The sequence below is a fragment of the Dipodomys merriami genome, unplaced genomic scaffold (genome assembly GCF_024711535.1).
Source record: "Dipodomys merriami isolate MVZ:Mamm:240054 unplaced genomic scaffold, mDipMer1.0.p SCAF_32, whole genome shotgun sequence".
NCBI lineage: Eukaryota > Metazoa > Chordata > Mammalia > Rodentia > Heteromyidae > Dipodomys > Dipodomys merriami.
The window spans coordinates 10,032,893-10,060,455 of record NW_027204715.1 but is presented as its reverse complement, the minus strand read 5'-3'; the positions used below and the strand labels follow the sequence as shown (position 1 = coordinate 10,060,455).

At 39.2% G+C, this 27,563-nt stretch overlaps 1 protein-coding gene across 2 annotated transcripts in view; it reads right to left on the bottom strand.

Moving 5' to 3' along the window:
- Fbxl7 (F-box and leucine rich repeat protein 7) overlaps positions 1-27,563 on the bottom strand; it is a 351,598-nt gene that overhangs the window by 230,807 nt on the left and 93,228 nt on the right. For both annotated transcript variants that reach the window (XM_070042075.1, XM_070042077.1), the window contains exon 2: positions 18,808-18,897. In XM_070042075.1, coding sequence (XP_069898176.1) covers positions 18,808-18,897 — 90 coding nt within the window. The remainder of the gene's footprint in view (positions 1-18,807; positions 18,898-27,563) is intronic.

Sequence of the window (27,563 nt, the reverse complement as noted above, 5' to 3'; positions counted from 1 at the left end):
ACTTAGATTCCATCATCTAGGGACCTGTGAATCAATTGCAATGCTAGTGATAAATAAAACTTTATCAAAGAATTGTTCAACACTTATTTCTCACTGACCAGAACAAAAAGCAACACTTCTTCATACTCAGTGAGACCGGTGGAGGACACTCTTAGAGGAGAACACAAAGGCACAATGCCTAGGTGACTCTGATCATATAAAACAGTATTTTTTAAAATGAACTCCAGGAAATGGAAATGAGAGGTGCTTTCTTTGTTGTTTCTCTTTTCTTTCCTTTTTGGTCTTGTTTGTTCATTTATCTGTCTTTGTAAGTGTAAGGGTGGGACAAAGAAATGGAGGGACAAAGGGTAAACATAAAGAGCAGTGGTACGTACTAGACACTGTGTGGAAAATGAACTCTACAACTAATAGGTGAGAACAGGAGGGAAAAGCTAGGAGAGAGTGAGGGAAGGGGTAATATGGCTCAAAAAGATACTGAATACCTGACTTATGTAATTGTAAGACCTCTGTACAACACTTTTACAATAATAATAAAAAATAAAAATTTAACTTAAAAGCAACACTTTTAGGTTCACATACTACCAAAGGCGAACTCTGATTCTGCCAGAGAATACTAGACTAGGCAAAGAAATCAAACTGGCTTAGATAACTGATGGAATTTTTTAAGTTGCAGATCAGAAATGAGGAAAACTCTAGAGAACTGTCCTTTCCTTTCATTTACTTCCTATTATCGCCAATCACGATATGTTACTCTCTACAATCATGGCCCGCATTTACTCCTTGTTCTGTCAACATTCATGGTGTTCACCTTTTGTTTCTGCAAAACAGAGTAGGGCTGACACACAGGATGAAGTCTTAGAAGCATCAGGTGTACACACTTGCTTGCTGTGCTGAGTTAGGCTCCTGACTTGCTTGCTGTGCTGAGTTAGGATCCTGAGAAAGGCCATGGCCTTGTAATGAAGGTTAAAGTCATCTCAACATGGAAAACGGGTTGTGCCCTCCCTCATCACTTACCACGCCTAACCAACACCCCTGAAAAATAATGCTGTCCAAGCCTTAGTGTGCTCAGGGTGGTCTGGAGAGGTTCCTTATGTGCAGATTCGGATACGGGTGGCAGATCTGGGCCTGAGATGCCCTCCGAAGGCTACAAATTCCAGTTGCATTCCCAACTCCAGAATGGCCCTGGCTCCCACTGTGGAAGCCCAGGGAGAGAAGGCCAACGTTCACAAACTCTGGCACTTTTATGCTCTGGAACTTGCCCTCACGCATAGGAACGACCCTGTCTTCCAGCTCCCTCTGGATGACTGCTTCTCACATGCAAACCCGGAATCAAACATCAGCTCCTCTGTGAGGCTTCCGCCCTGTGCTCTAAGAACACATCTATGGGTTACATCATGTTAAACAACAGACCTCCTTCATTTGCCTTGGCCAGTGAGTGTTCATTCTTCTAGAGGGCAAGGCTGGCATTGAATTCACCCCTTATCCTGGACGCTTGCAAGGAACCTGACCTAGCGTATGTGTTGAGACTGGATGAATACATCAGCCTTAGGCTCTGACACCAGAGGGCCTGGGCGCTGTCCCTCAGCTCTTCAGCTCAAGGCTAGCGCTCTACTACTTGATCCACAGCGCCACTTCCAGCTTTTTTCTTTTTGCTTATGTGGTGCTGAGGAACTGAACCCAGCCCTTAGGCATGCAAGACAAACGCTCTACCACTGAGCCACCTTCCCAGCCCCCTTCTCTAATCTTTCAAGATCATAGAATTGGCTCTTCTCTAGTTCTTTCAGTTCCTTACATTTAAGAGTGCCCCGGTCTTGTTGCCTCTTACTGGCTTGCATGGCCCTTTTCAATCATGTCATCACATCACTTCAGAGCTGACACCAAGAAAGAGGTCCAGAAAATGATGCTTTAGTGCCTTGTCTGCAGGGCCCTAAACAACGTAGTTACTCTCTATGCTTCAGACTTTCATTTCTGAAATGGTTGACATAACAACGCCTACCTCATTGGTTTTGAGGTCGAGTGAGTGAATGCACGTAATACCCTTACAACTCTGCCTGGCACAGAAAGAACACTATAGGGTGTTAGCTGCTGTATTATAGGCCCTGCAGGATTGATTGACCTGTTTCTTGTTAGTGAAAGAATTGTAGATAATTACTCATGCTGCTCTGTTACTTGTCACTGTCTTATGCTTTCTATGATATGCTTCCTTCTTTACTTGCTTATATAACTTCAAACATGATGCTTTTTTCGCCATGTTCTGCTTTTTATTCTTGTTTGTCTCTGCTCATTTGTGCTTTTGCTCCTCTGATACTATCTCTAGAGTGTTGGTATTACTTTTCCCTTGACTCTGTGCCTGCCCTTCCCTGTTTTATATGAGCTCTAAAATCTGAGCTCATAAGAGAGCGATCCACACTGGCTCCAAACTCTAACCATTGGAAATTGTCTCAATTATATGATCAGAATTTTATTTTGTGTTGTTATTTTATAGCCTCTCCTATCATTAATTTTTCTAACTTCTCAGAGAGAACACTACCCACAAAAACAGTCTGAACTTATTGCACACTGTTTATCAGCACAGGGCAGCTAAAGCATTGGAAGAGCTGTGTTTCCACCACAATTACATCTTTTCTCTCAGTCAAGACATGAAGCTGGGTCATGCATGGACTAGACACTTCCAAAACGGAGGAAGAAGAAGAAGAAGAAAGAAGAGAAGGAAGAAGAAGAGGAGGAAGGGAAAGAGGAAGAAGAAAAGGTAGAGAAGCAGCAGGAGAAGCTTTCTGCTTCCTTCTTTTTTATCAAAATGAAATTGCACTATTTGTATTTTAAACATGTGGGTTTCTCATTAAGCTAAATTGTTATTTCCTTAATTCGTTCTGACAGATACGTGACTTTTGAAAAATATAAGTATATTTTATCCTACCAATTTCAAAACTCTTGAGAACAAAACCTGCCAGAGAAATTGCTATAAGGTTTATGCAAGGAAAGGCAACACAGAGCTCCAATTAATCAGCAAGCACATATTCAAAGACAAAGAGATTTAGCAAGCTTTTAGAAGATAAAGGAGTGAATAGAGATTAATGCATTTTGAGTTAAAGGAGTACATTCACATTGCACATACTAATTTTTTAACAGTCCAAACATTATGCTGATGAAAATCTTACCAGAACGTCCAATTTCTGTATTCCAGAAAAATAGAAAAACATACATAAAATTACCAATTATTTTTCCCACTGATACAAACAGTGCTGGTCTTCCTTAGTAAGGACGACATGTGGGTGAAGTCTTCAAGTATACCTTTTATAAGCCTGTAGGTCACACGCTACCTGATTTATTCAAATGACAAATCTAACTTGACAAAATCCCTGTAGTGTTATGTAGGGCAAAATATGCTGACTCACAATAGCACATGTGTACACATAGGTGCAAACAGAGCAAACAATTTTCTTAAACATGAATTGATTCTCCAGAAGGAATCTCATCAGGCTGCAGCCTAGGTATAAGGGGTAGGTAGAAACACAACTGCTCATTCTTAGTATGATACAACAATCTGAGTGAACTTCTAAACAACCTTAAACCAAAGACTTTTTACCAAAGAAGAATTATGTGATACATATTTTTTGAAATTTGGACTGCCTGTTGCACCTTTACATTGTGTTGCTTAAATAAACAAAAAGCATAAATTTAATATTCTAATGTCTACATATTTTAAAGCAATGATTATGTCATCAACAGGTTCAATGCACCTAATGTGGGTCCTTTGACACCCTTTGTTTTAAGTTTATGATAAAGTTCTTCACAGTTTAAAATATTGTGAATAAATATATCTATGTATAACTAGATTCACTATGTTCACACTATGTTCACTATGTTCACACAAACTTGGACTTTGTGTGAACCAGTGACCCCACACATATACAGAAACTCTGAATAACAGATTGGTGTAGACTATGAAATGCTTTCTCAAAAATGCTTATAAAGAAGAAAAGAATGTTATTATGAGTAATTACAATAACAAAAATGTTATCTTATTTATATAGTGCCTATCTCTCAAGAGGTAAATATTTTTTCTTTTTTTATTTTATATATTATTATTATTATTATTGTGAAAATACCATACAGAGGGGTTACAATTACATGGGCAAGATAATGAATACATTTCTTATCAAGCATTGTAGACTCCTCCTTTGTCTCTCCTTCCCATCCCTTCCCTTCTCCACTCCCCCACCCCCCTACTTACCTACCACCCCCCAACCCCCACACCACCAAAGTTGTAAAGTTCATTTTTCGACATAACGACTTGTACATCTCATTGTTGTAATGGATCCACCTGTAACCCTATTTAAAGAGTTTGTTTTTTCCCTTCTTCTCCAAAAATTATACCAACATCAAATACAGTGAAAACAGGGCTTATACCCTGGGAGAGGTACACACAAAGCAACAAAGAAATCATCTTATAAATATGTTGGAAACAATCGCAAAAAAGAAAAAAAAATTGAATACTTATCATTTCACCTAACATCAACTTGTCTGACAGTTTCTATTTGTCTCAGACATACACTAGTTATTGCAAATAAGGGAAACCATGGGACCTATACTTCTTTGGGCCTGCCTTACTTCATTTAATATAATTTTTTCCAACTCTTTCCATTTCCTAACAAATGGGGCAATGTCATTCTTTCTGATGGAGACATAGAATTCCATTGTGTATATATATACCACATTTTCTTGATCCATTCAGCTACTGAGGGGCATCTGGGTTGCTTCCATATCTTAGCTATGGTAAATAATGTTGCAATAAACATAGTTGTGCTGGTAGCTTTAGTGTGGTCTTGTTTCTGATCATTAGGGTAAATGGCCAAAAGTGGGATTGCTGGGTCATAGGGGAGCTCTATGTGGAATCTTTTAAGGAACCTCCATACTACTTTCCAAAGGGGTTGGACAAGTTTACACTCCCACCAACAATGCAGTAAGGTTCCCTTCTGTCCACATCCCCTCCAGCATCTGTTGTTATTAGAGTACTTGATTATAGCCATTCTAACTGGGGTGAGGTGGTATCTCAACGTTGTTTTGATTTGCATTTCTTTTATGGCTAGAGAGGTTGAGCATTTCTTCATGTGTCTATTGGCCATCCTTCTTTCCTTCAAGAGGTAAGTACTTTTTATAAACATTTTTTAGTAGCTCTATGAGGCAGGGCATTGGGGACACTATTAATTTGTACCTTCCACAACCGATTAACTGTCAAAGATCATGCACTTTTGCACATACTACTTTTTAAATGACTTACTGCTAGAGTCTATTCTTTCTCTAGAATTAGCTGATTACAAATTAGTGTGTGTTATTGAAAGACTTTGCACTGCTAATGCAACCAGAGAACACAACATTTAATATAACACAGATATAAAAAGTAAATACAAGCATGATTTTATAAAGGAGTGATCATGTTCTGGAAGTCAGTGGTTCCCACCTATAATCCTAGCTACTTGAACTACATCTCAAACAATAGCTAGGTGTTGTGGTCCATGCCTGTCATCCAAGCTACGGCAAGAAGCATAAATAAGAGGTTCATCAACTGGGTAAAAATTAGATCTGATCTCAAGTCTAATTAGAGCAAAAAGTAGCTGGAGATGTGGCTTACGCAGCAGAGAGACTGTTTAGCAAATGCAACTCCCTATATTCAAACAAAAAAAAAAGTTTTTAAAAGTAAAGAGCAGTCATTGTTAAGGGTATGAATAAACTATTGAAAATAATTGTTATATGAAGGCCCTTAGTGGTCATATATTAAATGACCTGATACAAAGGAGTCAGCCCTAAAAACGTCAGCACACATCATCACGGGTGTCGCTTTTCCATGAAGAAAGCCCAGGGAAGTCAGGAGAGACAGAGAGGAAGGTCATACATGGTGAGGTACAAGATCCCCAAAAGGAGTGCTGTTCAGTCTCTACAATGGAAGAGATTAGTGTTTCCTAAAACCTACAACTCAAACCAATACTTTTTGAATGCAATGAAAATGAAGAGAAAAATGAAAGCAAAACAGGTGACATCCAGGGTTGGGGTGTAGCTCAGTGGCAAAGCGCTTGCCTAGCAGGTGACTTCCAACAAATAAAATCCCATTTTGATGTGGCAGTGATGTAACGTTGCAGTAGAAGATGCCGGCCTCTGCCGTCCCTTACTGCTGAGGACAGATCCCAGACTGTCCTCGACCACACTCAGGTTATCGCCCTTCTACTCAAGAGTTACTAAGAAAAAGTGTGGTGGAACATAACTAAGGCTAGCAGTGGACATCATGATCACTTCCCACATTCCTCTGCTCAGTCCCACAGCAGCAAGCACAGGTCTGTTCACCAACAAAGTCCTTCAGTCTCTCCTCCCAGCTGTTAAGGAAAACCCATCACCTTTCCATGGCCTAGAACGTTCTACCTAAACTCTTCCTTGCCTGCTACTCTACATTCATCATGTACATTGCAAATCCTCAGGATAATTTCTCGAAAGTCCCCAATCAACAGAGCTTTCTTGCATGTTGTTCTATCTTCATGAACTCCTATCCCATTTCTTCTCTGTGTGGACAAGTGGCAGCTACAAATCCACCCACATTCGTCCCATGAACCAAAAGGAGTAAATCCCTGCCCACTCAAATCTAAGTGTCTCTGTGACTGAATAATCTACTGTGGCTGAAGTGAGGCTGTGTTTGCTTCTGAACTTAGGCCTCAAGAAACTAGCAACATCCACTTTCTGATTCTTGGGAAATTCTTTCTGCATCATATATGTTATCTGTTTAACCAAGTCTGATGGAAGAAGTTCCATTTAGGTGGAACTGGCCCACAGTAGCCAAGGAACCAGCCATCCCTGGCCAGATGTGAGCATATATCATTGGCCCTGTAGAAGGATCTCTCCATTGAGTGCATACCACCAGTAACCTCAGCCCATGCCACCTGCAGCATAAGAATTGGTACAGCCCTCAGAGTTATTAGTTAAAGTGTGAGACAAACTAAGTGATATTTTGAGGAACTAAGTGTCAACATTTTCTTGTAAAAGTTATGAACAGAGGGGCTACAGGTACATAAGTCAGGTAATGAATACATTTCTTTTGAACATTGCTACCCCCTCCCACATTATTAATGTGGTAAAAGGTATTTTGCAGATATGATTCAACATCCTGAAGTGGTGACATTAATCTGTTTTAACTGGTAGGCCCAAGGAATCACAAGAGTCCACATAAGTGGAAAACTAAAAGGCTTAGAGGCACAGAGAGATCTGAAAATGCTGTGTTGCTAGAGATTCAGATAAAGGAAGGTCCAGAGATCAAACTGGAAAAATGCAAGCAAGAGCCTGAAGAGCAAACATCCCTTTAGACATCCTTATTTTAGTCCTTTAAGACTCATTGAGACGTCTGAATAAGTAATCGATTTTTGTTGTATTATGTCACTAAGTTGAGTACTAATTTGTTACTAAACTACCAAGACAAACTACGAACACAACTTTTCTTGCTGCTCCATCTCCCCGTATAGGTTCAGTCACAAAAAGGATTCACCTTGCTAATTAATCCCTGTTCATCATTCATTCTAACTTTAGACCTTTACTTGCTGGCCTGAATGAAAAGATAGACTCATTTTCAAGGTTACTAGACATGATTAAAAGTTCTGGAAGACTAGCTCAGGGTCCATTTTCTGCATCAAAGAATCCTCAATACTTTAGTGCAAGACCTGACACTCAGGAACAAGTGAGCCATGCCTTATGAAATGAATGAGTAGCACACAATTATGCAATGAATTGAAACCTTAGAAGTGTACACAGAAATTAATAACATGATATCGAAAGTGCTTTCCTAATTGGACAAAAAATGTCTCCAGAATAGAAAAGTATTTTGAAATGTTTCTTTAAAAGCAAGTCATTATTGTCTAGATGGACACTAGATATCTAGGTTTCAGGTACTAGACAAAGAAATACTAATGTTCATCCAAAACTCATGGCTACTGTTGGAATGCAATAATTCAATTGTGGATTATCCCACAGTCAACAAAATTCGAAGAACAAAAACTTGCCAAAGGCACATGTTCAGCCTTTGGGAAAGAACTTACTTGAAGACTATATTAGACTGTATTGAAACACACACACGTACAGATACAAAACCCTATAATGTTATCCTCAGTGATAACCACTAATGGCATGTTGAAATAGGGCTTTTTAGTCTCTTTCTTTTTTATATATAATCCTGGGTGCAGAAAACTTTTCTTCAGATTCTTCATTTTTTTGTACGCCATTTTCCATGCATTCAACACTGTGCTCTACTAAACATATTTTAATGGCTCAATAGGATATGATATACAGATGTCTCAAGAAATGTTTTTCTAACATTTTATGTTAGATATGCTTATATATATGTACACAAATGAAAATCAAACTGTAAAAGTAATTTCTTATTATTAAATCCAAGGTCAAATTTTATACACAGTTTTAAGATTCTTAGTTCACATACATTAGCATGTTGGAGAAGTTGGAGAAGTAGTGACTACTGTATATTTGCATAATTATCATATAGTTTGCATAAGTTGATATTATAAAAAGCATTTCTCTACACAGAATGAGATGAAGGTAACAGACCTCTTATACTTGTAAAATGTGTAATCATATGTTAATGTTAACTAATGAAGGCTCCAGAAATTAGTTTTAATTGCATCTGTTTAAGCTGGTGACTATGTAAAAGGCAAATAAATGAATAACCTCAAAATGCAACTTCTGAATGATTTCTACAGAAAATCCACCCCACCACATTTCCTGGAGATACAGGAAGTATTGCAGTTGAAGCTGCTATCCTCAAGAGTTGCAAACAAATGCCTAGATCCATTATCTCATCACTTTCTGAACCATCCCCTTGCCCACCCTCTTGGATATTCCTTTTTAACAGCTCAGAATCTGTCTTCTGGGCAGAAAAAATGTGGTTTCATAAAGCCTAGATCTGAAAATCCATCTAACCAATCACAGTTGCTTATAAGAACAAAGGTATACCAGTTATCCCATCTTGGAAGAGAGTGATATGTAACCAAAGTTTCTTGGTTATGTTTATAATTAATTTATTTGATTATCTATGTCCACAGGCTGAACCCTTATAGCAAGTACTCAATCATCTCTAAATTATTTACAAATAATATCTAAACTACTTGGAGTTGATTCCTTTTGCCATGCGCACTTTGTTTTATTTACTTATCTATGTATTTCTAATTTTATCTTTAAGTAGTTGTACAAAGGAGTTGCCATCCAACATAGTATATGTGAATATAATGAATCTTGATTGATGCCAGGTGCCAGTTCTAAGGTTTTAAACACACAGGATATAAAGAAAACACCTTTTGCAACTGGAGTGCTACTCTCTCCGTGTTTGTGAATCAGTCTAACAACCTTGGGAAGTCAGAGACATCCTGAGGAAGTTAGTTTATCCTCAGGAAGTTAATCCCTAGGCAGAAGAAGTAAACAGATACATTAACCTGAATTTTAAGGTCAGACTATGTCCAGGGCAGTAAAGAGCAAGTGTTTTCAATATCAGATTATTTGTCCTCAAACCTTCACATTTCCTCTTTACTAAGAAGTTGGCTTTTCAGTGGAAAATCTTCCAAATGCCCAGAAGGCAGATTGTGACTGCAGAATGAGGGGTGTTCCAGGCTGTCTCTGAACTCACACATGCCATGGGATCCAATCAGTCCCTAGTTCAAAGAATATGGAGCCCAACCAGGCGACAGGGGTCGGTCCAGAACTCCCACAGGGATCCATGTAGATTTCCCTGATCTGTTCACACCTTGGCTCAGAACACCAAGTCCTCCTGCTGCCCACCCACCTTCTGCTCACACAGCAGAGACTAAGCCCAGGGTTGGGCTTCCACCAGTTCCTCCAGCCCTCTCCTCCATACCCACTCCTTTAGTCCTCATTGTCTTTCTATTCCCTCTGACTGGAGCGCTTCTTTATTCCATAGTTGGTGGGGCAGAGTCGACCATACCCTGAGTTACCACTGGACTGCTATTCTGTGTCTGTTTCCTCCACAAATCACTATAGTTTTGGAGGAAGAGGGTATTGCCATGAAATTAAATTCCTTCAGGAAGTCAGAGAGTTAACTGGAATATTGCAAAGATGTTTGTTTAAAATTAATGCGAGTAATGATGACTCTGGGATTCTCACTCGACCTAAATCATGAAGAACCCAAACTTACTTTTGAAAATTCTTTTTTTTTTAATGTACACCAGTCCTAGGGCTTGAACTCAGGCCTAAACTTTTCTCTGAAGGCTAGCACTCTACCATCTGAACCACAGCTCTACCTCTGGGGGTTTTTTTGGAGGTGGGGTGGAGGGGTTGGGTTTTTTGTTGTTGTTTAGTTAGAGATGAGAGTTTAATGGACTCTCCTGCCTGGACTGGTTTCAAATTGCAATCCTCAAATCTCAGTCTTCTGAGTAGCTAAGATTATAGGTTTGAGCAATGGGCACCTAGCTTACTTTTGAAAATTCTTTCAGAAGAAAACCAAAGTATGGGGAGAAATTTTCCTTTCTATTACAGATTTGTGACCCGTGACTGACATATTTTGGTGCATCCTATATAAGTGGATTAATATATGTATTTGAGCTTGTACTACATTCTATAATAAACTCTCATTGAATTAAGTTTCTGAAATTATTGCCCTCCCCCCCAAAAATCTTAGGAATGATTTAACTTTTCATCAGAACTACTTAGCTCTACTTAGATGAGCCAGAACGTTTATGCTTAAAACACATTACTTAATTAGAATTTTTTTTTAGCAAAAAGGACCAACTAGGTGGAAGAAATAGAGGAAATCCATATGAGGGTTTTTTTGGAAATGGAATCAGAATATTAAAGATCAAAATTTTCTTTGAGATGGTATTTTAGAACTTTATCAAAGATTTCCAGGCTCACATATCAATTGTGTAAAATGTAAAAATGACAATTTTCCACTGCTTAATCTAATCCTGGCATGCAAGTTTGATTTCTTTATTTAATTGAACAAATTATTTAATTTCTTTATTTAATTGAGCAAAGCACCAGAGATGTTTGATGCAGTTTTTGGTACGTTTTTTGTTGTAAAAATGTTGTACAGAGGGGTTACAGTTATATGAGCAAGGTCATGAGTACATTTCCTATTAAGCATTGTTGTCTCCTCATTTGTTTTCCCCCTGCCCTGATGCAGTTTTTCACAGTTACCTAACTGGCCAACAGGCAATAACCTAATACTAATAATACTATCTTGGTTCTGAAGCAGTGACTTGCTAATTGAATTTGAAAAACATGAAATTTCAACACCTAATGCTTTGGAAAGCTTTCATTTGTAATAGAGACATTTTCAGAGATGGTTATGCTTAGAATCTGATTTCTTAAGGCAAAGACAAACCTCTACAGGAACCAGTCATCCCTTTCCCCATACATAGAAGAGAAAATCCTAATGTCACACTACTTATTTACAACCTCCGCTTCTCCTAGAGCTTCACCAGGTGTTCCAATTTGGATAAAGATATTTCTTCAGGATCACTTTCCCTTCCTATTTGTATTTCCTATGTTATATGTTTCGACTACACTTTCTCTTGATTGACATTGGACATGCTGTGAATGCAGTATTTTCCACGTGTGGACATTTCCACCTAAAGAGTAACTGCATGGTTCTATTTTAAACAAAATAGATTGTAGCATTTAGAGCAAATGTCACGAATGATTTTAATAGCAACCTCACCCTAAAGCAAGAGGAGATTAATGGAAAGCCTCAAATTGAACCCTCAGTAGTTTGCCATGACAGCAACCTGGAATATTGACTTTGTGTTCTAGAACTAAGAATTTAAAGTCGATTCTTAAGTTGTATAAGGATCCATAGATACTATTTTCAATGAAAGACAATTAGGAGCTGGCATTGGAAAAGACACTTTTAGTAATTATCTTCAAAACACACTGATGAAAAGTTATTAAAACAATTCAGAATGAAATTCTTGAGGACTCGTACAGCAGGAAAGGGCATTAGTTGGGTGTGTAGATCTGATCCAAGTATGTACCTATGGCAATGTCACAGTGGATCCATGGGTATGAATAGTAAACATGCAATAACAACAAAGAAATCCTCAGTAAACTTTCATGACAATTATAGAAGCTCTGAGAATAGATCTTAGAAATCAGGGCTCATTTCACTCCACTTTTTAAGAAATGGAAAGACTTAGAAAAAATTATATTAAGTGAAGTAAGTCAGGCCCAAAGAAACATAGGTCCCATCGTTTCCCTAATTTGCAACAACTAGCACATGTGTAGGACAAGCAGAAAAGGCCAAAAGCTATGTACATATGACCAGATAAGCTGATGTTAGGTGAAATGAGCCCAAAGATAGGAACACAAGTGTTTTTTTTTTCCTTTCTTGCTATTGTTTCTAACGTATTTATAATGTACTATGTGATTTTTTTTGTTTCTTTGGTATGTTCCTCCCCCATGATATAACCCCTATTTTCACTGTATTTGATGTTGGTGCCCTGCATCTTGTATATATATTTTTCTAATTTGGGGAGGGGAAGGGAAAAAACAAAATGCTTAAATAGGGATACAGGTTGATCCATTGTAACAATGAGATGTACAAGACACTATGTTGAAAATGAAACTTTACAACTCCAGGTGGAGGGGAGGGGTTGGGGGGTTAGGAATTGGGGAGGTGGGGAGGGAAGGGATGGTAGGGGAAAATCAAAGGAGGGGGAAACAATGCTTGATAGGAAATGTACTCATTACCTTACTCATGTAACTGTAACCCCTTTGTGCAGTATATTATATTTATATATATATATATATATAATTAATTAAAAAAGAAATCAAGGCTCATGGCCATCTTTGTCAATAACTAACTTCTGTGTTCCTAAAACGAGTATTCCTTCTGCTAGGCAGTTAAAAAAATAAAGACTTATTAGGGAATAGAACCCATCTTGTGGGGAAAGCATCATTCATCCCTGTGTGAGTGATTCATGTAAACTTGGTCTGGAAAGGAGAATCAACAAGTAGAGAAAAGACGATATGAGAAAGGCAAAGTGAATGCAAACAAAGCCATATATTTGAGCATTTTCAAAATAACTCTATTCTGCACTGGCCTAATTTAAGTACAGAGAGCCCAAAACTATATATATAAACGGGTGATTTTAGAATCCATGAAACGAATATCAGTAAAACTTCTTCACAAATCAACTCATTTGACATGCCCCTAATGAAAGATTTCAAGATCTAACCTTCTTTCCAAATTAAACAAGCAATTTCATATTGCAGTCTTAAATAAGCCAATGAAAACACTATTGCAAAATGACAGGCTGGCTCAAAGACAGTGTCTTCCAAGGTAACAAGAACTTTTCACCTTTTCTCCTACCAGAAGTCACTATCTATTTGGATTCAACAACCTTTCCGAAGCTTCTCCACATAACCTGTGGGCTCAGTCAAAATAGACAGAAGTCAAGGGAACAAAAAAAGAAAAGTAAATACCTTTGTGTACACAAAATACTAGCTTTTGATGAGGCTGTATTTGTTCTCACTTGCTTAGTTCTCACCCAAACAATATTACATCAAACTCCTGCTTGAGTAGTTACTAGGTGTTTAGTCTTGACAGGGGTGGCGGGGGGTGGGGGGGGAGTGGGGGGGGTGGGGGGTGGGGGATATATCTCTTCACTTTGCTGTGGCCTGGCTATTTCTTTGTAACATGAATGTATCAGATCAAATCAGAAAACTGGCAAGGCTTTTTGAACCTCCTAAGTCCTGTGACTCCATAGCTGTCTGGTTTGATAGCCAGTGTTTAGAAAGCAGCCCTCGATTGTGCTGCCAGGGTGTCAGTATCTGAACTTGAATGTGTTTACAGAGCAGCTGGATGATGCTAACACTTCATCAGCCACTTAATTCTGACCTGCTGTAACTGCTGTAACTGCTCCGTGGAAGGAGGAGCTGTTGAGATGTCACACTTAAAGCCACTTTCTGCTACCCTTTTGTCCTAAGAAAAGAAGTCAAAGCCCAGCTTGCTGCTTCTAAGAAGCGTCTGCATGTTCTAGTCCAAGGCAACAGTCTGTAACTGATTCACTCCACGCTGGTGGCAACCTTCTCCACACGCATGCATTAGATGTGACCTTCACTGCTGAAAGTCAATGGGAATTCCTTGCAGAACACCCCAGGGATTAAGAAAAAAAGAAGACTAAAACAATGTGGAGGAGAAAGAATAGCAACACAATTGGAAAGAATTATGCTGTGTCTTACAATGTTGGAATGCAGATTATGCTGAGGGAGGTGGGGGGGAAGGGAAACCAGAAAAATTTCAAAAAAAATGGAAAATGTCCAGCTTTCTACACATGAACCCAAACCCCCTATAGTGTCAAGAAAGCAGAAACTTAAACTGTCACAAGAAATACAATGGGCTGTAAAGAAATCCTATACCACTTATCAGGAGAAAGAGCCTTGATGGATACCAATTCCTTAAAAAGGGGTATGGCTTTAGAGCTACAAAAACAAGATGCCACAAACTTTTCTGTGAGACTGTGTTAGTAAGTCACAGGTGCCATTCTCAGGGGGGAAATTTACCATTTTTTCTTCCTCATCATGGAAAATTCCCACACTACTTCAAAGTGTTGCAACCCAGCTAGTACAGGTAGGATCATGGTTTTCAAAAGCTGCAGAAAAATGCAGTGTTGTCCTTCACAATATATATTATTTTTAGAAATCACCATCACTCAGACCTTCAAGCTAAGGATTCTATGTATGTCCCTCACAGGCACCATGAGATCAGAGATGAAAAACCAAGACAGGATCAAAGGGCTAAAGAAAATCACCTTAATAAATCCACCAGAAATCAATGGGAAAATCAGTTTCCACTCTGCTGGTCCTTTCTTATGATCAAAGTTTAAACATAGTTCTTAAAAATAGTGCAAAGGGACCCAAGGGTGCATTTTTATGTGTGCTCCTATGCAGTTTGCATAAAAAAGAAGAGATTCTCTGGACATTGAGATTCACGCTTTTAATCCTTGCTACTCAAGAAGCTGAGAACTAAGATCACAGTTCAAAGCCAGTCTGGGCAGGAAAAGTCCCTTGAGACTCTTATCTCCAATTAACCACCAAAAAAGCCAGAAGTGAAGCTGTGGCTAAACATGGTAGAGCAAAACGGCTAAAGGATACCGCCCAGGGCAGTTCAAGCCCCAGAACCAGCACCATAATTTTTTTTAACTCAGGGATTGCTTTTTTTCTTCTTTTCCAGAGTAATTATCATTAACTTGGGTGCTAGAACACCTAAAATCTGAGCTGAAGCCAGACAGATAGCACATACCTATAATCTTAGCTAGATGGAAGGGAAAGATAGAATCATGGATCAAAACCAGCATGGGCAAAGAAAAGTTCACAAGTCCCTATCTTAACAGAAAAGGCTGTGTATAGTACATGCACTGTCACCTTATCTATAAAAGAAGCATAAATCCTAAATAAGTGATCATGGTCTAGACTAGCCTAGGCTAAAATGAACAGAAACAAAATATGAACAGAGAAAATGACTGCGGCGTGGCTGAGCAGTAGATCACCTAACTAATGAACACAAAGTCCTGAGTTCAAACCTTAGTAGCATTAAAAACAAAACAACAAACATTTGAGCAGTAAGATTTGAGACTATCAAAAGAAAACCCAAAAGTGAGTTATTGCTTGTGACTTTCAGAACATCTTGATAAAAAAACACAACACATAGGTAAGCTCTAGGCAAGTACCATACACCAGAGCAGGCTATAAAATTACCAAGCTCGTGATAAAATTTGGCTCAATCCCTTAAATGGGTTTTCTTTTGAGACAGGATCTCACTGCATAGCTAATATTGCCTTGGGAACCCTAATTCTCCTGTTTCAGTATTTCAACTGCTGGAATTACAGAGGTGTACACAATGCCGGGTTAAAAAATGGTTTCTGTGGAGATACCAGTCCATGGAGATACCATTTACTAGAGAAAATTGGCGTGGCCTGCTATCTTTCATCTGGAACACCAGCCTAGAAAAACCACCTGTGCAGCAAACCATCCTGAAACACACTTTGCTGTAAATAAGACTGACCCATGGTGGCTTTTTAATAATTAACATATTCATTGATTCAAAATCTATAACCTGGATTCATATTCAAGACTTGCTAAAGTTAACCCAGCCTTTTGAACTACTTAGTGATGGAAGGAAATGGATGATGTCTTTCAGAGGATTGAGGCTCTTCCTCCAAAGGGAGATCAGGAAAGAAATCCCAGTCTCATTGATGAATGTCCAGTTGGCAAACACTTGATTTCATACGAACACCACAATTTCCTGTTTTGCTTTCCTACTTCTTCCCGTAGGATGACAGGAAATATGTCATGGCAAAATGTGTCAAACATTGGCTGGTCTTCACCTCCTTCCAAATAAAAAAGGCAAAAGAAAACAAAAACTTAACGTTCCTATGGATTTTATTTTGAAGCATAAAGAGCATAAATATGTATAATAACATATAAACAAAAACAGCGTCATATGCATATATTCACAAATGTATTAACTAAAGTAGGGTATATTCAGGAGAGGATTCAATGGCTGCAACTCCTTTGAACAATGAACAGTTTAACAAAATGAGTACCAGGGAACTGGAGCATATGTTGTCGGGAGGAGGTGAGGTCAAGGGGAGGAGGTAGAGGAAGGAAGAGAGAGAAAGTGGGAAAATGCAGTTGTATTATTCAATGTACATATGTGAAAACGGAACTAGGAAAATTGAGGGGAAAGGTAGGGGTGGGGAGAGATGGGGGAGCATGATGAAAGAGGTGACCTTAATGAAGAGCATCATGCTCACAAATGCTGAATGGAAACCCCTTTGTACAACTACTTAAAGATAAATTTAAAAAATTAGATAAAATGCCCTGTTGTCACTGTATTTGATTTTGTTATCCTGCAACAAAATGCTGAGACAAGGACACAGGATGACCCACTGCAACAATGAGACTCACAAGACGCTATGTTAGAAATGATCTTTACAACTTTGGAGGTGGAGGTGGAGGGAGGAAGGGAGGGAAAGGAGGAGGGAAGGCATAATAGGAAAAAAACAAAGGAGGGGGTAACAATGCTCAACAAGAAACTGATGAAACTGATGTAACTGTAACCCCTCTGTACAACATCTTTACAATAAAATAATTTTTAAACTAAATAAATAAAAATAAATGCTTTACTTTCATATTTATTTATTTTATGCTGGTCCTGTGGCTTAAGCTCAGGCCCTGGCCACTGTCCCTGAGCTTTTGTGCTCAAGGCTAGTCCTCTACCACTTTGAACCACAATGCCATGTCTGGTTTTCTGGTAGTTAATTAGAGATAAGAATCTCACAAACTTTCTTGCCTGGGCTGGCTTTGAACCAAGATCCTCAGATCTTAGCCTCCTGAGTAGTTAGAATTACAGGCATGAGCCACTAATGCCCAGCAAGATTTATTTTTAAATGCATTAAATCCCTTAGTCCCTTTCTCCAACGTCTGCAACAAAACTCACATAGAACTGTATCTTTTATTTTTGCTAAGGAAGAAAAAAATAACACTTGGAAATTTAAATAAAAGGACCAAATATCTAAAATCTATTAACCAGATTTGCATATTACAGTAACTGAATTTTAACAATGGTCGAATGCCCATATTTATAATAGCAGGCAGACAAATAAACTATAGTGCTACCTGGTGTCTCCCTGCACTGAGGAGAAAACACCAATATGTTGGTTACATACAATGCCAAGGCTTGAAAGACAAGAGAGTATGACCCAGTTTTAAGAGCTATGTTAGTCTGGGGATGATTATCACCGAGAAGGTAGCTTTGGGCTCTCTGAAACCAGTCAAAACGACGCAAAGAAACTCCACCAGCAGGGGTGGAGTTCATCATCACTCATATATGGATTATTACACATACAAAGAGAAACCACAGACCTCCACAGGCCATCATTATCCCACAAGCATGCTTCCAAATCTGAGGAGCAGAAGAAATGAAGGCTCAGAAACAAAACCGGGCATTTTTCATTCTGCAATATCCTGTGCACATCAGGAAAGAAGGTTCTATATGATGTCATGAAAATCTGCTGACATGTCAAAATATGTCCAAATGACACTAAAGTATATGCTGAACCTTCATTGAACAATTCATTTAGAAAGAATTCTTTCATCATGTTTAGCAAGAAAATAAAATCATTGGGTCAATTTCAACACCAACTTTCCACAAAATAACTACCAGAGCAACACTGACTCAATCCTCACACAAAAGAACCAAGACCTTCTACCGAGTAGAAAGCAGATGAATTCCAGCATGCATTTGTACAAATAGGTCAAATTCTTCATCAAGAATACCAACAAGACCAATCTCGGTACCAAAAGGATGCTTTTCTACTTCTTTAAGTAATCAAGCAAATCTCCTTTGTTACTCCCAATGATTGGCACCAGTCTGAATTTAGATGCAACCATGCTGCAAGCCCTGGGCAGGACCTCCAATGTTCTAGCATGTGATTATATAATCATGTTTGCCATACTGAAAAACAGCATGGGATATCAGAAAGCTTCCCTTAAATCAGCCGATCACATCTTCATAAAGGAATCGCATTTGCCTTAAAATCCAGACACATAAACCCCCTTGCATCCACTTTAATGGACAGTAACAACAGCACAACTGAAAAGAAACTTAGCAAATCCTTTGCCTTCTCCTCTTTAATCATCTCATATGCTCTTGCTCAGCAGAAGAAAACCCAAACTCCCACATTTTCCTTGTCTTCCCAAAAGAGCCAGCCTTGTGAAAGGAGGAGAGAATGAAAACCAGATGCTCACCTTCACTGGTAGCCACATTCTTCTGGGCTTTGGTTGGCGTGTGATCTGTACTTGAACTCACGTCGGATGAGATGCTTGAGCTGCCTTTGCCTGGAGAAAACAGGAATGAGCAACTTGTGAGTGCTGTAATTTCGGAACTGCCCGGTGTCTTCCCCACAGCCCCACACTGAGCCACAGCATTTGTTTTCGAGAACGGAGCTACCATATCAAGAATGAACTTTATTAAAGGCTTTTGCTTTATGTATTAAATATCTTTGGGGAACTATCTGACCCAAATTAAAGCAGAACTAAAGCCCTCTCATAATATGTCTTGACTATAAACTCAGGCAAGATTATCAAACATGGTCAGTTATGATCACGTAATCTTACTTTGGCATCCACGTGAATCAGAATGTACGTGTAGGGAACACATCTACTGCATTAGTTTTTATTTGCAACTATAAACTACACATTTCTCAGTAAAAAGAAATAAGCAAATCTAAGGAGGCATTATCTGGGGAGAAAGAACCTGCTGTTTTCACACAGATGCATTGCTTTAAAAACAAATGCTATGTTTTAACAGGTCCTTAAAAGAATACAGTTCAATTTTCTAGTACAAGATTTCTCAGCTGGGGAGGATTGTCCCATCCAAGGGGACATGGGGCAATGGCTAGTTCGGTTTTGCTTGTCACTGGGCAAGAACACTACTGACATCTCTGTGAGGGCCAAGGATACATTTCACCATCTGAGAATGAAAAGTAGAGTTCACCAATGAGAAAAGAGTGAGCCAGCTCAAGGGCCAGAGGTTGAGGAGTCCTGGCCTAAGTATCATCCCTCAAGGCAGGGATGAGTTTCTACACCTCTAGCTTTTAATATAATCACTACATAAGCATGGATAATCACGTACATTAAAAGTGATAAACCTTCTCCAAATGCCACAGAAAGGAACGGAATTCGAAGACCTCCCTATATGACCCATGTTCTTGCGTCACCTGTTCCATCTTTGGTGGGAAGAACCTGTGGTTTGCCTTGAACTGATACCATGTGGCAAAGGGGAGGGCATTTGGCAGATGTGATTGAACTTTTTAAGAAGCAATTATATATATATATATATATATATATATATATATATATATATATATATATATGCTGCATTTTCTTGATCCATTCATCTACTGAGGGGCACTGGGTTGATTCCATATCTTAGCTGTGGTGAATAATGCTGCAATAAGCTTCCATCAGAAAGAATGACACTGCCCCATTTGTAAGGAAATAGAAAGACTTGGAAAAAATTATAGTAAGCTAAGTAAGCCAGACTCCAAAAAAACATAGGCTGCATGGTTTCCTTCATTTGTAATAATTAAATATGTCTAGATATTCTTAGCAGAGGATTGCAATAACTCAATAGCTATGAACATATGAACATATAAAATGATGCTTATTAAAATGAACTCCAAGAAATGGGAACAAGAAGGTTTTTTAGTGTATTCTTTGCAGTTATTTCTTTTTTCATTCTTTTTTTTCCTTCTTTGGTTTATTCATGTTATCATTTTTTAAATTTCTGGACCCTTTGTTTTGTATACAAGTTTATCTGATTTAGGGAAGGGAAGGGGAATCACAGAAATGGAGGGAAAAAGGGTGAACGGTGAGCCAATGCAACAGTGATATTTACCGGACCCTATGCTGGAAATGAACTTTACAACTTCAGGAGGAGGTTAGTGGGGGGAGGAAGTAGAAGAAAATGAGGGAGGGTTAATACTGTTCAAAAAGAAATGTCCTCGGTTCTGGTGCCCTGCATCTTGTATATACATTTTTCTAATTTGGGAGGGAAAGTGAAATAATAAAATGCTGAAATAAGGATAAAGGATGAACCATTGTAACAATGAGATGTACAAGACACTATGTTGAAAATGCACTTTACAACTTTGTGGGGGCTGGGGAGGAGGAGAGGGAGGAGTTGGGAAGGTGGGGAGAAAAGGATGGTAGGGGAAATTAAAAGGAGGGTGTAACAATGCTCAATAGGAAATGGACTCGATACCTTGATCATGTACCTGTAACCCCTCTGTACAGTATCTTTACAAAAAATACATATTAAAAAAAGAAATGTATTCATTTTCTTAATTACATAACTATAACCCTTCCATACATCACCCTTTAAAATAATTTTTTTAATGAAGCAATTGTAATTAATCCAAAAGGAGATTTCCCTAGGTGGCCTTGTCCTAATTGGGCAAGTGCTTGGATTTTAGTGTCTAGAGAAGATATATCCTTGAAGCTCAAAGCTCCATGCACACTACTGGTAGACAGACATGAGTCCTCATAACTATGTTAGCTGGGAAGAGGACCCAAGAACTGGAAGAAAGACAAGGAAGGTGAGGGGAAAGAGGGAGGGGAGAAGGAAGGAGAAGGGAAGGGAGAGGGAAGAGAAAAGTTGAGGATGGGAGAAGGGAGAGAAGGGAAGGAGGAGGGGGAGGAGAAGGGGAGGCAGAACAGCTCTGGTGCTTTACTAGAGCTTTTTGACATCCTAAACAAAAGACCCAGTAAATCCATACCCAGAATTGTGACCCAAGGAACCCGTTAAAATAAATATACCTCATATCATGCTGCTCAAGTATGGTAAATTTATGCAGCAATAGAAAAGTAATGCCAGCACCATGTTAGTGTATCAAGAATTCGTTCTTTTTTTTTTTTTTGGTCGGTCGTGGGGCTTGAACTCTGGGCCTGGGCGCTGTCCCTCAGCTCTTTAGCTCAAGGTGAGCGCTCTACCACTTGAGCTACAGCGCCACTTCTGGTTTTCTGGTGGTTTATTGGAGATAAAATGGTCTCTCCTGCCCGGGCTGGCTTTGAACCGCGATCCTCAGATCTCAGCCTCCTGAGTAGCTAGGATTACAGGCGTGAGCCACCAGCGCCCGGCTAAGAATTCCTTCTTTTAATCCACACATTTTGATCAAAACTCTTACATTCTGCCGAGAAATAGTTTACCAATAGTATCCCCTAACCAATGGTAAGCACAATGGACTGAATGTTTACATTCCCCAAATTCATATGCTGAAATGCTAACCTAGAAGGATGTGGCATTTGGGAGAAGGAGGCCCTTTGGAAGGCAACTAATTCATGAAGGTGGATCCCTCAACACTGGGATTAGTGCCCTTAGAAGAGCTCCCTGTCCTCTCCAGCCAGCCAAGGACCCAGAAGCAGCTGTGCCTGAACCAGAAAGAAGGTCTCTGGCAAACAGCCACTGTTCTGGAACCCAGATCTTAGGTTTTCCCATCTCCACAACCTTGAGGAATAAGTGTCTGTTGCATATGAGTTACTGGGTTTATAAAAGTTGATTATAGCAGCTTACAAAGACAAAGACAGTACACAGGCCCACCAGTTGAGGCAGAGCGACCCTAAAGACTAAATTCATACTGAGTAGAAAAGCACAAAGTGGGGATTTAAAGAGCTTCAGGATTCTGCTTGCTCATGTTGAAAATCATGGAACAACTCTCTTGAGTAACCTCATTAGAGGAAGGAAGGAAAATGGTTGATGGTTTTCTTCTCCCATTGTCCTCACTGTGACTTTTAGCTCTGGGACAAGTGTATTATTTACTTTGTCTCTATCCATTACATTGGCCCTTAGCATGTGATTAACCAGCCTCTGGGGCCTGATCTTCTGTGGTCTACGTTTAGAGATAGACACAAAACACAGTGTTTGGGGTTGGACAGATGTCCTTCTGGTTTCTGGTTACAGTTTCCCTTGTTTTTGCCAGGCTCTGAGGCCACATCTGGCAAGGGAGGTGGATGGACTAACTAATTCCTAATGGTTCACAAAGTCTATGATTCTATAAAGCCATTACTTACTCTTCTAAGCTGGGTAATGAGAACACTTCCCCCACCAAAAGAAAACATTATTGAGCACCACCAATATACAGACTTAAATTATTTTAATTATATTATTGCTTGGTGATATACAAATGGAACACTATAAATTCATTCCATGTGCTCTATTTCTGATTCAACCAGAAAACCAAAACAAAATAAGAAACCAGTCACAAAGCAGTAAAACACGTAACATTCAAATTAGCAGCACTAATTTAACATGATAGATGATGCTATTTTGCTGAGATTAACTTGCTTTTCAAACTTCAATGTAATACTGGCTGATAAAGCCCATGTTCTTTTGGTTTTGGCATGCCTGTCCTACACTGGGCTATGAAGGAACCAACCTGCCCATCCTTTTCCTCCACTCTTCTCTGGGGGACTGACTGTTGCAGCCAAGTGATACATCAAGCAGGATGTCATTTTAGTCTCATTATGTCATTAGCATTTTTAAGTTTAGTCTTCTAGAACCATTCATGCAGGCCCCTTCCTTAGAAAACAAGACACTTGGACACTGAACTCTTATAGCAAGCCTCTGTTATAAATAAAATTACTATATAATGAATACAATGGAATCCCATGCTTCCATCAGAAAGAATGATATTGCCCCATTTGTTAGGAAATGGAAAGACTTGGGAAAAATTGTATTAAGGGATTACATTTACATTTCTTATCTAACTTGTTACCCCTTCCCTCATTTTTCTCCCTCTTTCCCTCTCCCTCATCCCTCCAAGTTGTACAGATCATTTCCAACATATTGTTCTTTTAAGTAGCACTGTTGCATAGGTATAATTTTTAACTGACACATAATGACCACATATATTTATCAGTTAGTTTGATGTTTGAATATACCATAGGTCAGGATAACTAGAATAGTTATCACCTTAAACATTGTGTGTGTATGTGTGTGTGTTAGGACTATTCATGTTAATATTATCACCAAAAGCCACACGTAGCCACAAGAAAGGATGAGATTGGATGGATCATAATTCCAGGCAAATCCTGGGAAATAGTTTCCAAGACCTCTTCTAAGACAATATCTGGGTGAAATGATGTATGCCTGTCATCCTGGGTCCTGTAAGGAAGCTAAAATAGGAGGATGCAAGTCTAGGCACAACCCAAGGCAAAAAGTGAGACTTCATCCCAATATAACCAGTGCACAATAAAAAAGAGATGGAGCATCCAGACACCCATGGCTTGTAATCCTGGCTACTCAGGAGGTTGAGATCTGAGAATCATAGTTCAAAGCCAACCCAGGCAGGAAAATCTGTGAGACTCTTATCTCCAATAAACCACTCACAAAACCAGAAGTGGCGTTATGGCTCAAGTGGTAGAGTGCTAACCTTGAGCTGAAGAGCTGAGGAACAGTGCCCAGGCCCAGAGTTCAAGCACCACAACTGAGATACACACACACACACACACACACACACACAAGATGGAGGCATAGTCAATGATAGAGTGGCTGTGTAGCAAGTATGAGGTTCTAAGGTTCAAACTCTATTACAAAATAAATATATAAATAAAATAGATTATTGTCAAATTAAAAGCACAAAATAAAACAATAAATTAACAAGTTTCAGAGGAATTTCTCAAACATACCTGAGAACAGGTACATGTACATCCTTTAGTAAGCCACAAATTCCAGAGTAAGAAATGCTGGTCTATTGTGCACAGATTAAAGGTGAGGATGTGATATTATTGACGTTATTCCTTAGGTAATACTAAATGCATGTGATGGGTTGTGAACACTAATACTTAGTAAACATTAGTAAATATTCACTTTGCATTGTGTACATCTGAATCTTTTCCCATTATTACCTCCCAAGAAAATTTCCTAGATTTTTTGCATGTTTTTTTATTGTAAAAATGCTGTACAGAGGGGTTAGTTACATGAGCAAGGTAATGAGTACATTTCCTATTGAGCATTGTTGCCTCCTCCTTTTTTTTCCCCCTACCATCCCTTCCCTCTTCCTCCTCCCTTGCTGAAGTTGTAAAGTTCATTTTCAACATAGTGCTTTGTACATCTCATTGTTACAATGGGTCAACCTTGTTTAAGCTTTTTGTTTTTTCCCTTCCCCTCCCCAAATTAGAGAAGTGTATATATAAGATGCAGGGCACTGACATCAAATACAGTGAAAACAGGGGTTATGTACATATGACCATATAAGATGATGTTAAGAGAAATGAACCCCAATATAGGGACACAAATATCTTTTTTCTTTCTTTCTATTGTTTCTAACCTTTTATTTTGTTGGTGGTCGTGGGGCTTGAACTCTGAGCCTGGACTCTGTCCCTGTGCTCTTCAGCTCAAGGTGAGCACTCTACTGCTTGAGCCACAGCACCATTTCTGGTTTTCTAGTGGTTTATTGGAGATAAGAGTCTCACGGTCTTTCCTGCCTGGGCTGGCTTTGAACCGAGATCCTTAGATCTCAGCCTCCTGAGTAGCTAGAATTACAGGCGTGAGCCACAGGCACCCAGCCCATTTCTAACCTATTTTTAATGTACCATGGGATTCTTTCGTTGCTATGTATGTTCCTCCCCCATGGTATAAACTCTATTTTCCTAGATTTTTTTTAACCTATTGCTCACCAGTAAAATTGTAGCATCAAATTCTGCTGGCATTTGCTGTGTGGTTTTCTCTGCATTATGTCTGAGGGTAACAGTTACCTTTTGACTCCTCAAACACCAATTTTTATCCCCTAGGGGGCAATATCGCTGTCCCTGAGAGTGTGTGGCCTTGGATGAAGTAAAAACATTTGAAAAATGCCTGAGCATAAACTGTATTGATTAAAAAGAACAAAGTTGAAAAACTGCAAAAGAGTCAATACATAACCTAAAATGAAAGTAAGGGAAAGCGTGGTTAGGAAGGGGCAGTGAGACAATGATCAGGATGCACTGTGTTTTAGAAACTGCTTCAGTGAATGGCAACTCCTTTGTACAACTACTTAAAGACAATGAAAATATTTTTTAAGCGAACAAAGTAATATAAAGATGAGTAGAGTAGATTCTTGTTGGATGAGGTAATTATATTTGATAAAGTTACCTAATGTTGAATTAGTGAATATTGAATCGTTGCTCTGAAAACAAATACAGGCTAGATTTCCATGAAACTCTGGATGCATTTTCTTCACCAATCAATACACAGCCTTGTTTATGTGTTTCTCTTCAAAGACACCCTACTGAATATGTAAACAATTTTGATTAATTAACATTGAACTCAAGGCCAACAGCACAACAACGTATATCTAAATGCAGCATCTAACACATACAAGGGATATCACAGCACATTGCTTTTAGGAACACGAGTGAACAAACTATTAAGTATTGAACACAAATAAATGTCAAAGTAAGGGAAATCTAATCCACCAAGGTTGGTAAATGTTATCTATAAAGTGGTTAAGATATATGTATTTAATTCTAAATCACATGGTGGAGAATGCTGTCAGCGGATCAATCATTTTAGTCACCTAAGATATACTATAAACCCTGGGATATTAGCAGAATGTATTGATCTTTTATTCCAAAGTTTTCACCTCTCTTCCCTCAGCTGTGCATGAACAGCAAGCGCCACAAGTACTAATTTGCATGATGACAAGCCAACTTGAGCAAGTAGGGAAAATCTGAGAATGCATACTATGCCAATAATGAAGACTGATCAAACATAATGTCATGTCTGAAATGCTATCCTGCAGGTTATAACCAGTTTAGGCAGACTGGAAAGGGGACAGGTAGGATCTAGAGCCAATAAGCCTGGGTTTCAAGCAAAAAAGTGGACTAGACGCAATCTTCAAAACAACCAGCCAGTAAGCCAGCATAGAGGCATGGCTCAAGTGGTAGAGTACCACCCTGGCAAGGTTGAGCCCTGAATTCAAACCTCAGTATGGCTTAAATAACAGCCTAGTCTTTTACCTACTTCTTTTTCTAGACTTGGGCAAATAAGTTAAACCCTCTCGATTTAGTTTCTTTAATTTCCTCCTCTAGAAGGGAGAGGGGATGGGTGGGGGTATGTGATAGGGTCAAGGCAGGCATCCCAGAAATACTCAGCATCTTACAAGGTCATAATCTGGATGCTATTAATAGTTTTTGCGTTGCTCCTGGACTCATACACATCTCTGCAGTGAGTTCAAGAGGAAAAGGAATGGTGGGAAGGGTTGTTCTGAGAAGAAATGCACAGAAAGAACTTAAAGGGAGGAATAGGAACATTCATTCCTTAAGATCTAAAATGTGAAGTCTATGTGATGAAAACATTCTTCAAGACAAGTGTCTCTGGCAAAGGAACAGTCTACATGTCTCCATTTCTTCATTAAATCAAAGCCAGATGTCATGGAGCTAAGGGGGAGGGGTGTGGAGAAGAGGCCAGAGAAACCTACCCTGCGGGGCTGCTGAAAAGATTAGAAGAAGCCTAGGAATAGACAAGGGTCACCAGAGGAGAGACTGCTGTCAGGATCCAGTGGGAGGCATACAGACGAACCTGTGCAGATGTTTCTACCAAGAAGAACCAATCATGTGGTGGTTTAATGTCTAGCTAAGGTCCCTTCATATAGTTAAGGCTTTATTCAGCTTCAACTGAGCATCCCTTTGATGGACTACCATGTCTATTATGCTACAACCTCTGTGTTACCAAGGTTTCCACTTGGCTTTGAAAAGCACGTGGAAAGCTAATGCCTTGGACTCCACACCAGCTAAGAAGTAAGACCTGGGCTTCCGCATGAGCTGTGCTGAGAACCCTGCATGCAGTATGAAGAGTACTCAGCTGATGGCCATATAAACACGGGCTGAGCCCATGTTAGCATTCTGCTGAGAATCCCACCTTGGCTGCCTGCTCCTGCACTTGGCATGATAGGGCATTTGAGTGTCAGAGTGTTTATAATGGCACTTACTCTGGGGTCAGAGCTGAGCTGAGACCCCACCATCAC